Below are 15,888 nucleotides of genomic sequence, written 5' to 3'. Positions count from 1 at the left end.
CTAAAATGTCCAAAGTCTTAAAAATGGCTGAATGATATTCCACTACTTCTAACATGTGTGTAATTATTCTGTAAGTGGACAGTTAACACTATTTTAGTTCTTCACTTGTGTTTTTCATTATACTTGCCTTTTACTCAGGATATGTATTTTGAGGAAGCCTTAGTAGATTAAAGACTTAATTAAAATTTGTAGTTTTAACTAGTTATATATTTTGTATTTTAAAGGATTATCAGCTTGACATTTGGTCTTTTCATTAGAACAAAACTGCCTGACTAGAACTGCACTAACAGTATTTAGAGGCACACACATATGCTCAACTGTACAAGGGCTTTTTTTTTTTTTAATTGAAAAAACATGCCAAAGTCTGTTCTAGGGTCAGTACTCATGTTGATCCCTAAGTATTTCTGTGTCATCAGTGCAGTCAAGGAATTGTCCCTAAGAAATAAGGGCCAGAAAAGCAGAACAGATTAGATTATGTTTCTTCTCCTTACAAAGGCAGAGAAGCAGATAATATTTTAAACAGAGAAAAGATTTTCAACAACCAGGGCTGCCTTAGAAAATTTCCTTGACTGTTTCCTTCCCTTGGCAACTCCTATTTCTAAGGTAGGTTAGAAGATGAACTTAGAGCCTCTTACGAGGGTCTGGTGAAACTTACCCAAGACCTAACCTATTGGTGTTTGTAGAATCTTTGAGATTCAGAAAAAAATTCTGGAGCCAAATGTGATCTAACATTTTGAAATTCTTCTTAGGCAAAGGGGCTGATTTGAGTAAGCCTCCATGTCGAAAAGCAAAGGAAATCCGGAAAGAAAGAAAAAGGTTAAAACTCATGCAGCAAAACCCAGCTGGAGAAGCTCAAGGTCAACCACCATCTCTGCTCCCACCAAAGGCCAAATCCAACCAGCCCAGATCGCTTGAAGATTTAATTTTTGAATCTTTACCGGGGAATGCATCACACAAGTTAGAGGTACTTTGGAGGGATTCTTTTATTTTTGTGGTTACCTTGTTTATTTTTTTAGAAATTATGTTATCAGTTTATATTTTGCTATTAAATAATGAGAGAGGTTGGGATGGAATAGCCTTGGTATCTTACAAAGTTGCTATTAAGAAAGGTCTTTTTTAAAAATACTTGAGGCAACTGGCTACTAAAATTGTGAAAACAATTTAAGTTTTAGTATGTTATTAAGCAGGATTCTTGTATCCCTTGATTGAAACTTAGTTAAGACAAGAAAATACTTTTAAAAACTTTATTTTAAGCCTGTTGGTCGTGGTGGTGCACGCTTGTAATCCTAGTATTTGGGAGTCTGTGACAGGAGGATTGCAGATTTGTAGTTAGCCTAAGCTACTTATGCCCTTCGCAACTCAGTGAGCCCCTATTTCAAAATAAAGAATAAAAAAGTTGGGCTGGGGGTATATCTTGGAGGTAGAATGCCCCTGGGTTCCCTCCTCAGTACCACCCACACACGCACCCACACCCACCCACCCACCACCCACCCCTTTATTTTAGAAGTTCAGATAGTAAAGAACATAGATCTCAGTAGTAAAGAACATAGATCTCAGTAGGCAAATCACTATTTTATCCATTGTAGTAGTATTGATCAAGATAAAACTAGTGTCATATGTGAGTCAGCAGTTAGGTATTAAGTAAACAGTATTGAATTATACTATTGAAATCTTCATAAGTACTCCCAACCAATTTAGGCATAATATGAATATTTTTATAGCTAAATTCCTCTTGCTACCTGCAATTATACTTTTAATTCAGCTTCATTTCATACATGAGAAAACAAAGGTGGAGAGGTTTTACTTGACCAAGATGGTGACATCATAAGTTCTGAGCAAAGAAAATCTAAGTTCAGAGTCTTCATTTTTAACCCTGCTGTGTTCTGTGAAGGAACACTTTGAGAGTTGCCTTTTATACTTAGAAAGTTTAGAGTTAGTGATGATGAATCAAAATGTCCAGGAAACAATATTCACATTTCCAGTGTTCCTGATTGACTTCCCGTTGAAGGGGTGTATACAGCTTGCCACTTGACAGTAGAAGCAGGCTTACACCATTCATTCATCAGAGGTGAGACTTAGAATTGAGAGGGAACCTCCTTTGCCTTCTTAAGGAGTCTGTATGTTGCAGAAATAATTTTTATTAAGTAGTTGGCTTTTTAATGTTCAAGTGTTATTCTATGTATATGCTTTATTATTTTTTGGAACTTGGTTTCAAGAGTGAGAGTTATTATTAATGCATATGTCTCAGAATGAATAAATGAATTAATGAACACTGTTTTTTAACTCCTTCTGAAGGTGAGGGTGGTGAGATCATCTCCACCAAGTTCTCAGTTCAAAGCCACATTTCAGGAGTCTTACCAGGTCTATAAACGCTACCAGATGATTATTCACAAGGACCCACCTGATAGACCAACTGTGAGCCAGGTCAGCAGGCCAGTTATTATTTTTTCTGTGCAAACAGAACTTTCCCCTCCATTTGATATCACTGTATGAAATCTTGATTTATTTGTGGTACATTTTATTTCTATTCAGTTTGCAGCATATCTGCACTGTGCGTTAATGAGCATTCTGAAAGTGCAAATTTCACCTAGTGCCATGTTAAGTGCCAGTTATGTATGATTTTAAAGTGGAGAGTGACATGGAAAGTTACCTTTATTGGATGCACTTACCTGAAAGTGATTAATAGCGCTCTAAGGTAAAATACCTATGAGAAAATCTTTATATTTATATAGTAGACATATATGGTTAATGCACTTTGTCTATATTTAAGAGTCATACATAGTTTGTGGCTGCTAAATTTTTTTTCATTGTAGTATCCATGCATATTGCTAGAAAAGCGAGATAAGAGTGTTTTAATGGAATTCCTTATACACCTATAATTTTATAGATATATGACTCAGGAAAACTCTAGAAGAGAAAAAAGAATTGGCAATGGTATAGAATAGTGTGCACAGAGAACCATGGTAGGTGGATAGAGAAATAAACCAGAATAAAACAGAAACAATATTCCTGGCCCTTGTGATTTTGAGATTTTTTTAAGCATTAGTATAGAACTAATGCTCAGATAAGGGCCAGATGGCCCATTCCAGGGCTTTTTCTTTTTATGACAAATTTCAGTGGTGAGCTTTGGAAGTGGATTTGCGGAGACCTTACTCTAGCCTCACCTTCAGAAGCATATCATCAGATAGAGACAGTTCAATAGCATTTGCTTGTATTTTCCTTGCTCTGAAGGTGAGGTTAGTACCTGTCTCCTTTGAGGACCCAGAGTTCAAGTCATCCTTCAGCCAGTCCTTTTCTTTATATGTCAAGTATCAAATGACCATACACCAGGATCCGCCTGATGAGTGTGGGAAGACTGAGGTACTGTTGTTACAGACTCTTTTTTCTGTGTTGACAAGGTGGTCTGTGAAGAAGCGTAATGTGATGACTTTCTCATGCCATTGTCTTTATGTGTTAAGTAGAGCTGATGTTCCTTTTAGCCTGTATTGCTGAGCTTTTGTGAAACGAGTCATACATGTGAACGTCTTAAGCCCTTCAGAAAAAAAATTATAAATTAAAGAGATCTTTTTTGTGTTTCTTGAGGATCCTGAATGGAGTGGGTTTATAGGTTCAGTTGTTCAGCCTACATTAGCAGACATTACCAGGTGTCCACTGTGTCCCAGGCGGTCTGCTGCAGAATAAAGGGCAGAGCCTGTGTTCACAGCACTGAGGGCCAACTGGAAGACAGAGTGGTAAGCAAATATGTCTTAACAAGAAGCGAGCGAGAGAATTGAATGTGTTGAGAGTATGCAGGGCTTCATGGAGGAAGCGTTTACTGAGGGCCTACAGTTTCCAGGCTGGGGATATTGATTCAATGAGAGATTGTTTTAGTTGTCACAGTGGGATAGAGGAATCAAAGTTTTGATTTTTTGTTTATTTGCATTTGTGTTTTTAATGACACAGAATATGTAAACTAAAGAGGATTAATAAGGTGAGAGTTAATGTTCTCCTGAGAGAAAGCTGACTTCCCAGGCTCCTAGAGTCTTCTAGTTAATCTGCAGACCAGCAGCACCAAGGGTCCCTGAAATGCAGACTTAGAGGCCTCCCCATAGGTGCACTTAACCAGAATCTGCATCTCAAACTAGGTGTCCAGATGATTTCTGTGCTCATTCTGTTTTGAGAAGTGCTGTCCAAGAGGAACACTTTGAGACATGAGATGTGGTTGATATCGTTTGTAGGTGATAAGGATTCTGCGAGGTCTGGAGCCTCCTTTTGCATTCCCAGGGCTCCTACTTATTTTCTGAACTTTCCTCCTTTCTACAGCCCAGAAAACTCAGGCTTTATACCTGTATGCTTAGCAGGTGTGAATAGTTGGGCAAAACCACCTTGACAGTGTGCTTGCATCTGGACTTTGCCTAAAGCTTCCCCAGTACTTTGAGACCACCATGCAGGCATCTCCTGCAGACTTAGTGCACTGGTGAAGGCATTCAGAGCCTAATAGGGGAGACAGGTGAGCGGTTCCAGTTTTGCTAGAATTAGCCACTTGGTTAATTAGGAAAGCCAAGTGCTTTTTTGTTGTTGGTACTCATTTGTTTGTGTTTTGTAGAGAGGTGGCAGCTGAGCCAAACCTGGGCAGAGGGTAGATACTTGTCAGGCCCCAAAGGGAGAAACAGGATTAAACTGAAGGTTCAGAGGTTGAAGTTACATGCCATATTTGAGGAATGACTTAGTGTATATGACCCAGAGAACTGGGTGTGTGTTAGGGGATGATAAAGAGAGAGGTGAGGCCTTTTGTAGATTTAGGTAGGAGCCACCTTAAAGAAAATTATTTTAGAAATAGCCCTCACCCATCTTCAACAGTTCTTGATATGCTGCCATTTTATTTTATGTTTGTGTGTGTGTGTGTGTGTGTGTGTGTGTATGTGTGTGTGTGTGTATGTGTTGTACTCACTACAAAAGTAGAGTAATTAGATATGTCCCTCCTATTGTTATCTGTTAAGAAATATAAAGCACCATCAACGGGATGTTCTTGCCAAAGAAATTGAATCTGAATCTATACAGGCTTCGGGATCTGATGACCTGTTCACAAGAAATATGCAAGATAAAGGGATATGTTAGAGTAACAGGGAATGCCAAATGAGAAAGGCCTACTTTCTGTAAATAAACAGTTTCAAAGAAAGGAGGGCTCTTGATTAAAAATTGGAATCTTAAGAAATAATAACTATAACTGTAACGCTACTATCACACTCAGCAAAATGCACAATCATTTATTATCTAATGCCCAGCACATGTTCAGTCTTCTCTAATTGCCTTAAAAATGACTTCATATAGCTGGGTGTGGTGGCACACTCTTATAATCTCAGCATTTGGGAGGCTGAGACAGGAGGATCTTGGTTCAAGGACAGCCTCAGCTATTTAGTGAAGCCCTTTGCAACTCATTGAGACCTTGTTTCAAAATAAAGGGTTAAAAATAGATAAAGAATAAAAACTAGGGCTAGGGGTATTGCTCAGAGGTAGAATGCCCCTGGGTTCCATCCTCAGTACCATACACACACAAAAAAGACTTCATATTTTGTGGGGAGCCATTAAGGTTTTTTCCTAAAAGAATATTTCTGACTCAACTGACTGTCCTTTGCCCAGAGTCAACAAGGTTTGAGGTTATGGAAAGTTCAAAGTAAAAGGTCTGAGAGAAGATCAGATGGTGATGGCACGGGGGTACTGATTAACCTACCTGTAATGTATGTGCTTTGGATTGGTCTGTATTGTATTCTGGTGATGATAGCAGGAGAATATTGATTGACCTGGAACTGTATAAATACCTTTAGAAAAATAAACCCATTGTCAGCCCAAGAGAGATGATATTGACCCAGAAGTAGGCGTCGGCCAGGAGGTCGGCCAGTAGAAATATTGACCCAGGAGCAGGGGTTGGCTAGTAGAGATAGTAGGCTGGCGGTCTCTCCACGTTAGAATTAAATATTCTTTGAATCAAATTCTAAGGGTTGAATTCTTCATCCTCACGCCTCTCTTCAGAACCCGTACTTTTGCCAGCTGGCTCCGGCAATATTTGGTTTGTGTGAATCAGGATCTATAAAAGACTCCTGTATCACATTTGTTGATATTCTTGTCAATATCTACCAATTTACCAATTTATTTTTATTTTTTGCGTACTGGGGATGGAGCTCATGGGCATTCTACCTCTGAGTGACACCCCCAGCCCTATTTTTTAGTCTTTATTGGGAAACAGGGTCTCACGGAGTTGCAAAGGGCCTCACTAAGTAGCTGAGGGTGGCTTTGAACCTGTGCAGTCCTCCTGCCTCAGCCTCCCAAATGCTGGGATTACAAGTGTGCGCCACCACGCCTGGCTAATATCTATCAATTTAGAATACATTTCCCTCTTTCTTAAAATCATTTTTTGAGACTACGTAATTTATCTTAGAGTTAATTTTGCATCTTTCATTGACTCTTCTTAAATACAAACAAAAAGTACCGTAAATGTGGTATGGATGGATCTTTTATGTGTGAATGATTTTTCTCCTCATTATATGGGGGTGTAGGTATATACAGATATGTATATCTCTGAGTATGCACATTCATACTAGCTACTGTATTACACACACACACACACACACACACACACACACACGCATGCACTCCCCTCCTTTCTTATGTAGAGGTTGTGTACCAGACACAGCATTTCATACTTATTATTTATACTCTGGAGATGACTCCAGAGCAGGATGTGTAGAGATTTTTTCATTTTATAGCTATCTCTCTTTTCATTAAAGTACCATAGTTTTTTTTAGACAGAAAAGAATTGAAGGCCAATTGGCTCTCTACAGTCTTTTGCTCTGTACAGTGTTGCAGTTATGCACAGAACCTTTTGGTTTGACCCAGATTACTGGCTCAAAGGTAGGTTCTGCTCTCAAAGGTTCTGTCCCACTGGGTTGGACACTTTCCCAGCAGTCTGTGAGAGTGCCTGTTCCTCTGTACCTTTGTTCTTAGAGTATTTTGTAAAACTTTTGGATTTTTACCATATAGATGGAAATGAAAATTTTTGTGCTTAAGTTTACATTCCTTTTTTAAAAAATCAGGTTGAACATATTTTCATGCTTGAAAACATTTGTATTTTTCTCCTGTAAACTATTTGATCCTATCTTTGGTCATTTCTCTGAGGGGTATTGGGTTGTTTTTCTCAGGAATTCTTTATAGATTGTGGATACTAGACCTTTGTGACAAAAGTTGATTAAAAAGTTCTTTTTTGGGAGGACTTCTGGGAAGATGGCAACGGAGAAAAGCGGGGCTAACAGCCAGTCTCTATTACTACAAAATCAGCGCCTTTCATAGTCAGAAAACACCATCAGCAGAGAAACAAAAAATGTAATTACAAGGGACAGAGAAAAAGAGGGCTGGAAAATCGAGACACAGAAAGAAACCAGATCGCAGTGCTGCGGCTGGAGCCTCGGTGCGGAGCGGCGGGCGCCATCTTTCCTTGCAGCACCAGGTCCCAAAAAGGAGGGGGACTCAGAACAGAGCTCAGAGCCGCAGAGGAGATACTCCGGCCTCACGCCCGAGGATGCGGCAGCAGCACCTTACTGCCGGCAGCAGCGGCAAGTTCACTGGACGGCTCCAGACGAACACACTCAACAGCCCACCAGGCTCCAGAGAGGAGTGGCAGACAGCAAGCTGAGGTGAGCTGCTGCGGAACAGCTGGGCGGGATTTGGCAGATTTTTTGGTGCAGGGAGCATCTAAAGCTCCCAGTGGCTGGGCTCAGCACACCCTGCAGGAACTCAGAGAAGAGCGCAAAACCAGAGAAGAAATACACCAGCCTCATGGCCGAGGGCGTGGTGAATTCACCGAGTCCACTACAGCTCCATCGGCGCACTCAACAAAAGTGAGTCAAATTGCAGCCCCTAGAGAAGAAATCCCAGTACAGCACTTCCAGGGACTTGACCCAGTGGGGGAGTGGCGGTGGCAGAGATATCGCACCATAGGAGAACGCCCAACCTGGCACCCCCCCGTGGTCTAAAGCAGCCTCGATTGACTCCCTGGGTCTGAGACTCTGCCATACAACTTAGTAAAGGAGTAGTGGGGACTGAGATACCACAGACTCGAGATCCAGAGCACCTTAAGTGAAGTCTTAGTGACCCAAGGAAAGAACCCAGAGAAGGCACAAACTTCCGAAAAAATGGGAAAGAGGAATAACAATGGAGCAATGAATGCCCACAACCCCACAACATCAGAACCAGATAAAACAGAAATTCAGAGATTTCTAGAAGATCAAATCAGAAAATAACTGTAGAAATAATAGAGGTGTTTCAAAAAGAATTCAGAGAGAGCCAAAAAGAGATAAAGGATGCAATTAATGAAGTAAAAGCCTCAATTCAAAGTACAAACAACTGATTAGACCACATGGAGAATAGAATCTCACTCTTAGAAGATGATCACTCCAAAAATGAACGCATAGTTTCTTTTTTTTTTTTTTGGTGGTACTGGGGTTCCTGGAAGCCCCTTCTATCTCTGGACTACACTCCCAGACCTATTTTTACATTTTTATTTGGAAACAGGGTCTCCTATGCCAGCGCGCGCGCGCGGCTGGCTTCGAACCTGCGCGATCCTCCTGTCTCTGCCTCCCAAGCGCGGGGATTACAAGCGTGCGCCACCACGCCCGGCCATAGTTTCTAAATTAGAAAAAAATATCCGAAAGCAGGAATCTGACATTGAAGAAATATGGGCCCATTTTAAGAGAGCTAACCTAAGAATAATTGGAATAGAGGAGGGAAAAGAAGGTGAAACCAAAGGGATCAACAATCTCTTCAAGGAAGTAATAGCAGAAAATTTTCCAAACATAGAGCAAGAGGTCAACACACAGGTCCAGGAAACTTAGAGAACTCCCTTTAGAGAGGATCAGAGAAGAGGATCCCCACGCCACATAATTGTCAAAATGACCAGTGTGGAAGCCAAGCAGAGAATCTTAAAGGCAACAAAAACAAAAGGCCAAGTGACATTCAGAGGCAAACCAATTAGAATCACTCCAGACTTCCCAAACCAAATCATGAAAGCCAGAAGGGCCTGGAGTAACATATTCCAAACACTGAAAGAAAACAACTTCCAGCCAAAAATTTCCTTCCCAGCCAAACTTTCTATCAAATTAGATGGAGAAATAAGAAGCTTCCACGACAAACAGAAGCTGAAGGAATTTATGTCTTCAAAACCAGCGCTAGAGAAAATACTCAAAAGAGATTAACTACAAAGAAGAAATAGGTAACACATACCAGTACCAGAGAAACAAGATTTTCCATCCAACAGACAACTAAGATTGGTTATCTGTGGAGATTCATTATTTATGTTAGTCTTTTACCTATCTCTAAAGGGTATTGTTTGCCTTTATTGTTGTTAATTTTTAGGATTTCTAGTTGGAATATTAATATACCTTCAGATATAGCAATTGGAAATATTTTATCCCATTCTGTCAGTAACTTTTAACTCTGTTTACATTGTCTTTGGATATACAATATTTTTTTAATTTTTAGGGAGTTTGCTTACCCTTCTGTTGCCTGTGTCATTGAAATCATATCCAAGAAATCACTGCCAATTTCAATGTTGTGAGGTTTTATGATCCAGATTTTCTTCTAAAAGTTTATAGTCTTAGATTTATATTTAGGTCTTTTATCTATTTTGAGTTAATATTTGTATATGGTGTTAGGTAAGGGTCCAGTTTTATTCTTTTTCATGTAATTATTATTTTTCAACAATATTTAATTAAAAGATTATTATTTCCTCCACCAAATGTTTGTGGAAACCTTGTCAAAAATAACTTGACAATATATGGAAGAATTTATCTCTGGGCTTTTATTTAACTCCAATGGTTTATATATCTGCCCTTAAAACAGTGCTACACTGTTTCAATTATTGTAGCTTTATATTGTTTGAAATCAGAAAATATACATCTTTTACCTTTGTTCTTTTTCAAGATGGTTTTGGGTATCTAGATTTTTTCTGAAAAATAAATACATGTATGATAGTTTTACCAAAAAAAAAAAAAAAAAAGAAAAATATTCTCTGGTAAGAAAGAAAGCAAAAAGAAATATTGAAATGTTATATTTAAGTCATCAAAAGCTTGGTATCAGACAAATGAAACTGTTATGTGAGATTATCATTGTTAATTTTGGATAAATTGCTATAATACTAGATGTCAACCAGTAAGCCAAGGAAGGATGGGGAGGGAACAGGGTGGGGATCGGGTAAGGGCTAATTGGGCGATGTGTGCATGTATGTCTACAAAAGTTTTTTTTGTTTTTATCCCATTATGATGTATGAATACAGTGCACCAATAAAAAAAATAAATAATAAAAAGGTTTTTTTTGGTTTGTCATTTTTCTCTTAACTTTGCTTATGGTGCTTTGTCATACAAAATTTGATTTTTTTATGCTGTCTAGTGTTGGATGTGGTGCTGCATGCATACCTGTAATCCCAGTATTTAGGAGGTGAGACAGGAAGGTCATAGGTTTGAAGCTAGCCTCAGCAACTTAGTGAGACCCTGTTTTGAAATAAAAAATAAGTTCAGAGGTAGAACACCCTTGGGTTGAGTCCCGAATACCACATAAACATCACACAACAAAACAGATAATCAGGGACCAAGATCTGTGGGCTTTATGTTAAGGTTTTTGGACTTAGCCTTACATGATGGAGAATTATTTAAGGATTTTAAGTAGCAGAGATGTAGGATTCTGTTAAGATGTGCAGTAGTCAGGTGAGTGAACTCAGGGTTTTATATATGCTAGATAAGCACTTCTATCACTAAGCCGTATTTCTTTGGAGAGAGAATATTATTTGCTTGTGTAATTGAGAACTTCTGGCTTCATTAGATTCTGGAAATGTTATCTGTCTCTGTCTCCTGCTTTTTGTCTCAGCTCTCATTTTTTCTGTACGGTTTGATCTCTGGCAGGCACATGGTGGGGGTAGGGGTGCGTGTTGTCACTTTGGGGTCCATGTTCTCATAGCTGTGACCTCAGCAACAAAAGAGTTCATACTTCTTTCATGATGGGTTCAGTAAACCCTCTCAAGGAAGCTAGTGATTGGCCCAGCTTGAGAAGCATCTTTATTCCTACGCCAGCCCAGTGGTGCTGAGGTGATGAGGAACTCTGGCTTTATCTGGTTCATATGCTCCCTGCCCCCCAAGTAAAGCCTAGGGGAGGAGTATTTTTATGTGAACCACTGTCTTGAAAAGAGCGAAGGAGTGGTCCGTACCATGTTGGCATTCCAGAATTCTGCTGACACCGTGGTGACCTTGGTGGCAGGGTCCTGTGGATGGCTTTTATTCGAGTCAGACTTGAACCCGAGTTCAGGAGGTTTGATCCCCTGGATTTTACTTTGTTCTTCTATTTCCTCTGTACTTCCCTCTCTTTTTATTCTTCTGAGCTTTGGACTACTACTTTTCTTTTGGTTCTGGAGATTGAACTCAAGGGAATTCTACTTCATGAGCCCTTTTTATTTTGAAACAGTGTTTTTTTTGAGTTGCTCAGGCTCTTGCTAAGTTACTGAGGCTGATCTTAAACTAGTGTCCTCCTGGTTCAACCACCTCAAGTATGTGGATTACAGGCATGTACCACCATGCCCGGCTCTTTTTGATTACTTTCTTTTGCAATAAATTACTATTTTCTAGTGCAACACTTTAATTCCTTTAATGATTTTTCTTGATTTTGTAGTGCTGAGCATAGGCCCCATACATGCTAGGCAAGTGCACTCTTATGGAACTGTAATTCTCTCTTAACATGTATGCATATGTTAATATATATGTTGTGTGTGTGTATTTATGTATACAGGTGCAGTCCATCTCTGAGCCCTATATTGTTTTTTATTTAGAAACAGGGTCTTGCTAAGTTGCTGAGGCTGGCTGTGAATCTGCGATCCTCCTGTCTCAGCCTCCATAGTACTAGGGTTATATGCCTGTGCCACCACATCCATCTTTATGTATTTTAAAAATATTTTCTTTGTGGCTGCCTCAGGGTTTACTGTATAGATCTTAATTTATAGGATCTAATTCAGATTTATACAAACATCATTTCAAAGAAATATAAAAAAAGTTATGTCTGTATTGTTATTTTTTGTGCTATTATAAATATTGTATGTATATATGTTACAAATTCAATGATACATTGTTATAGTTTATATAATTTTATGTTTTATAAGCTGAGAAAAGGAATAAAGAACAAATAATTATAATTTGTTATACTAACTTTCTCATTTACTATTTCTGGTTCTCTACATTTGTTTCTGTGGATTCAAGTTGCCTTCTAATATAATTTCCTTATTCTAGTACAGCTTTGCTCCTGTTCACCTTCATTTGGATATTATTGTCCAATATGTTAATCTTTTATGTTACTGTCTCAGCAGTGCAAGTATATACACTTAATTTTTACAGTTGCTTTTTAAGTCAGTGAAGAGAATAAATAAAGCCAGTTCCCTTGGGCAGCTGAACTTTTCCTTACTCATCATCTTCCTCACAGTATCTTTCTTCCAAGGTTCTTTTCTGAGTGACATCCCTGTTTTATGAGCAGGGTGTTGTTCAGGGCCAGTGTCTTTGCTCTTCTCCAGGAATATAATTAAGTTTGGGACCTTTTCTTGTGGTCTTGGGGATCTAACCCAGGAGCATTCTACCTCCTAGCTACGCCTCCAGCCCTTATTTTTGGTTCTGAAGCAGGGTCTCACTGGTTGCTGATAGTCTTGCTAAGTTGCTGAGGCTGTGATCTTCCGGTCTCAGCCTCCCAAGTACTGGGATTACAGGTGTGCAGCATCGTCCCCATGTGAATTTGGGACTTCTAAACCTCAGACCTGCAAGCTGCTCTGGTGATAGTTCTGTATGAGGAGGTGGCCATTGCTGCGGATATGGTCCTTCGCCTACTGTGTTTCACCTTAGGAGTTCTGACTGTACTTGGCAAACCCTGGCTTGCAGAGTTGGCACACCATCTGGTGCTAGGACTGCTGACAGAAACAGTTTGGCCATACTGCTTTGCATCCCAGTTGTAAAATATTTTATATTGAATGAAGCGAATTGTGACATGGAGCACAGAAGTACTTTTCTTTGCATATGATCATGGTTTTCTACATGAGCAAAAATAGTGGTCTGTGCTCAGGAATAAAAAGAGAAGTTAGCAAAGTTATTTTTGGAACCATTTTTTTTCTTGAATTGTCTTAAGGGACTCTGTAGCAACACACTATAGTGTGGTTTTGTTAATATAATGGGAAACTAGAATAATTACAATCAAGAAAATACTTTTATTTTGCTTTCTTTTGGTTGTAAAACATTTAAGGTAAATAGCAGTTCATAACCAACTTGGAGACTTGGAGTAGCCAGCTATATCATTTTGCATAAAATCTATTTTGACTCTGTTGGTAACCACAAAGTGATTATTTAAACATCCTGAGAAGGTTATCTTTTGAGAAATTAGATGAAAATATAAATAAATATACATTGTTTAGATTTCCCCCAAATATTCAAGCCAGTTTTGTTCAGCAAATCTTTAGAAAATTAGCACATAATCACAAATAGCCAGACTATCTAGGATTTATAAATTACTGCAAATTTTTTTTTTTTGTTTGGTGGTACTGGGGTTCCTGGAAGCCCTTCTACCTCCAGGCTACACTCCTAGACCTATTTTATACTTTTTATTTGGAAACAGGGCCTCTTAAGCCAGCGTGGCTGGCTTCGAACCTGTGCAATCCTCCTGTCTCCGCCTCCCAAGCGTGGGGATTACAAGCGTGCGCCACCACGCCTGGCTTTTAATACTATTTTTAACTGTGGAGGCAGATGTCAGTAAATATGTAATAAAACAAATAATTTAGTAAATATGTAAGTAAAACACATAATTTATTACCTGCCTTGTGTATACAATATAAAGCTAACATTTAAGAATCTTTGCTTTTTTTTTGGTGGTACTGGTGTTCCTAGAAGCCCTTCCACCTCCGGGTTATATTCCCAGACCTATTTTATACGTTTTATTTGGAAACAGGGTCTCTTAAGCCAGCGCGGCTGGCTTCAAACCTGCGCGATCCTCCTGTCTCTGCCTCCCAAGCACGGGGATTACAAGCGTGCACCACCACACCCGGCTCCTTCTAGACTTTTAAAAGGCTTTTAAAAATTAACTATTTTCTAGAGCCATTTTAGGGTAAAGCCTTTTTGAGACAAATTCAGGTGCTATTTTGAAGTCATATCTCTAGAATTAAGGAAACCTGAATTACATTTTTTATGTAAGAAGTACTTTTTATTTTTTTTAGAGAAACAAGACAGGTTTTATTTAGGAAAGTGAGGGGATTGAGGAAGAATGCAGGCCATATATATATATATATAGAGAGAGCATCTGAATATGATAGTCGTTTTGGCTTTTTCAGTTAAGAAATACTTTGTGTGTGTGTGTGGGGGGGGGCTTCTGGGATGGAACCCAGGGGCTTTTCTACCTCCGGGTTATATTCCCAGACCTGTTTTATACTTTATTTGGAAACAGGGTCTCACTAGGTTGCTGAGAGCCTCACTCAGTAGCTGAGGCTGGCTTTGAACCTGTGTGATCCTCCTGTCTCAGCTTCCCAAGCGCTGGGGTTACAAGCGTGCACCACCACGCCTGGCAGAAATACTTTAAAATTGAGTATCTGAAGCCTTTGGGGGTGGAGGCCCTCTGCAGCCAGACTTCTTGCCTTGCCACCTTTTCATTCCTTTGTTAGAACACCTGAAAACATGTCCTTGACGTCATGACCCTTCTTTACCTGTAAATGCATTTGTTTTAGTCCATCAGGTGATCTTGTGTGAACTTAAAATTGGTAATGGTTGAATTCACTTCCAGCTACTGTGCTTTCTCAGAGTGCTCTTAATAAAATTATTTCAGAGAGCCAGGTGTGGTGCATGCCTGTAATCCCAATACATGGGAAGTTGAGACTGGAAGATCACAGTTTTGAGGCCAACATGCAAAAACTTAATGAGAGCTTGTTTCAAAATAAAAAATAAAATAGGGCTGGGAATATAGCTCAGCAGTAGATTGCCCCTGGGTTCAATCTCTAATGCTACCTCCTCCCCTCAAAAAATTCAGAGAACTTGCTATGAGAGACTAAAATAAAGGAGCCCTCCACTTCTGGGGGATACTTACTTTGGGAAAAGTTATCTTATATGCACACGTAATGATTCCACAGCTAGTGTGGAAATGAAAACGGGAGGAGGTCCCTGTGCTATTCTGTTCTGTGTGTCCAGAAAGGCGATGGTGGAGTGCTGGGTGTTGGCTTGCTCGGGCCACCAGGTGGTGGTAAAGTCTGGAGTACAGTCTCTTTCACCCTGGCTGTGTGTGCGGGACACACGGCTTGTGCATTCACAGCCAGAGAAGAAGAAATGCTACTTGTTGTCATTTGCTAGAAGTAATTTTCATTGAGGCCTTAAAGTGATAATTGCTAAAAGACTCAAAGATTTAAATATTTTCTTGAACTTAACCTAGAGAAGCTTTCAGCTTCTGTTTTCTCCTCTTCATGGTCTTATGTATTTGAAAATAATAAAAACTTATGTTTAGAAAATTATTCATTGCATCAAGGATAGGTCCTCTCTCAATTATGCAAAGTGATAATGACTTGTAGGCGTGCACTATTTCATAATGTGCCACAAAGTTAGGATTGGTATTGTGGCAGGATCAGGGTTTTTTCTTCTTTTTTCACTTTACGGTACTGGAGATGAAATCCAGGGGCATTCTACCTCCAAGCTACATCCCAGTCCAATTTTTTATTCTTTATTTTGAAACAGGGTCTCACTGAGTTGCAAAGGGCCTCAGTAGGTAGCTGAGGTTGGCCTTGAACCGCAGTCCTCCTGTCTCAGCCTCCGGAATGCTGAGATTACAAGTGTGTGCCACCACGCCCAGCTGGATCAGCATTTTGAAATT

General features: G+C 39.5%; 1 protein-coding gene across 5 annotated transcripts in view; it reads left to right on the top strand.

Annotated features, from left to right (window-relative positions):
* ATE1 (arginyltransferase 1) overlaps positions 1 to 15,888 on the top strand; it is a gene marked incomplete at both ends in the record, with an annotated part of 148,414 nt that overhangs the window by 15,192 nt on the left and 117,334 nt on the right. For 2 of the 5 annotated variants that reach the window (XM_080694015.1, XM_080694014.1), the window contains 2 exons: positions 750 to 964; positions 3,232 to 3,360. In XM_080694015.1, the coding sequence (XP_080550141.1) occupies positions 750 to 964; positions 3,232 to 3,360 (344 nt within the window). Of the gene's footprint in view, positions 1 to 749; positions 965 to 2,295; positions 2,425 to 3,231; positions 3,361 to 15,888 lie in introns of all 5 variants that reach the window. The other 3 variants (XM_080694016.1, XM_080694018.1, XM_080694017.1) reach the window with 2 other exon arrangements.

This window comes from Muscardinus avellanarius, assembly GCF_963383645.1.
Source record: "Muscardinus avellanarius genome assembly, chromosome: 4".
Classification (NCBI taxonomy): domain Eukaryota; kingdom Metazoa; phylum Chordata; class Mammalia; order Rodentia; family Gliridae; genus Muscardinus; species Muscardinus avellanarius.
Note: the sequence above shows the minus strand (reverse complement) of the source record. Positions and strands in the feature narration are given on the sequence as shown.